Source organism: Aptenodytes forsteri, unplaced genomic scaffold (genome assembly GCF_000699145.1).
Source record: "Aptenodytes forsteri isolate BGI_AS27 unplaced genomic scaffold, ASM69914v1 Scaffold81, whole genome shotgun sequence".
Taxonomy (NCBI): Eukaryota; Metazoa; Chordata; class Aves; order Sphenisciformes; family Spheniscidae; genus Aptenodytes; species Aptenodytes forsteri.
In genome coordinates, this window is record NW_008795259.1 from 3,887,149 (window position 1) to 3,887,540 (window position 392).

General features: G+C 71.7%; 1 protein-coding gene across 1 annotated transcript in view; it reads left to right on the forward strand.

Moving 5' to 3' along the window:
• FOXF2 (forkhead box F2) overlaps positions 1-392 on the forward strand; it is a gene marked incomplete at its 5' end in the record, with an annotated part of 5,337 nt that overhangs the window by 425 nt on the left and 4,520 nt on the right. Inside the window, 2 exon segments of the mRNA XM_009279236.2 lie at positions 1-5; positions 8-91. The exon segment at positions 1-5 is cut by the window's left edge and continues 425 nt beyond it. Coding sequence (XP_009277511.1) covers positions 1-5; positions 8-91 — 89 coding nt within the window.

The window sequence follows — 392 nt, forward strand, 5'->3', positions numbered from 1 at the left end:
CCCCCCCCCCCCCCCGCCATCCACTCCAGCGTGCCCTCCTACTCCCTGGAGCAGGGCTACCTGCACCAGAGCCCCCGCGACGACCTCTCAGGTAGGGACCCCGGGGGGCGGCGGCGGCGGCGGCGAGCGCGGCGCCGGCGGGGCTTTCTCCGGCGACGAGGGTTTCGCGCGGGGAAACCCCGACCTCCGCGGCGTAGGAAAAAGAGCGGCATTGTCTGCGAGAGGGAGGAAAATACGCGCGGGTTGGAGCTGTTCTGTTTCGGACGGGGGGGATGTCTGGGGGGGCTGTGGGTACGGCTGCGAGCAGCCCTCCTTCTTGCCCAACGCCCAGAAGGAGCGCTCCGAGGAAAGCCCGGCTCCGTCCCGGCTTCGTCCCGGCTCCTTCCCGGCTC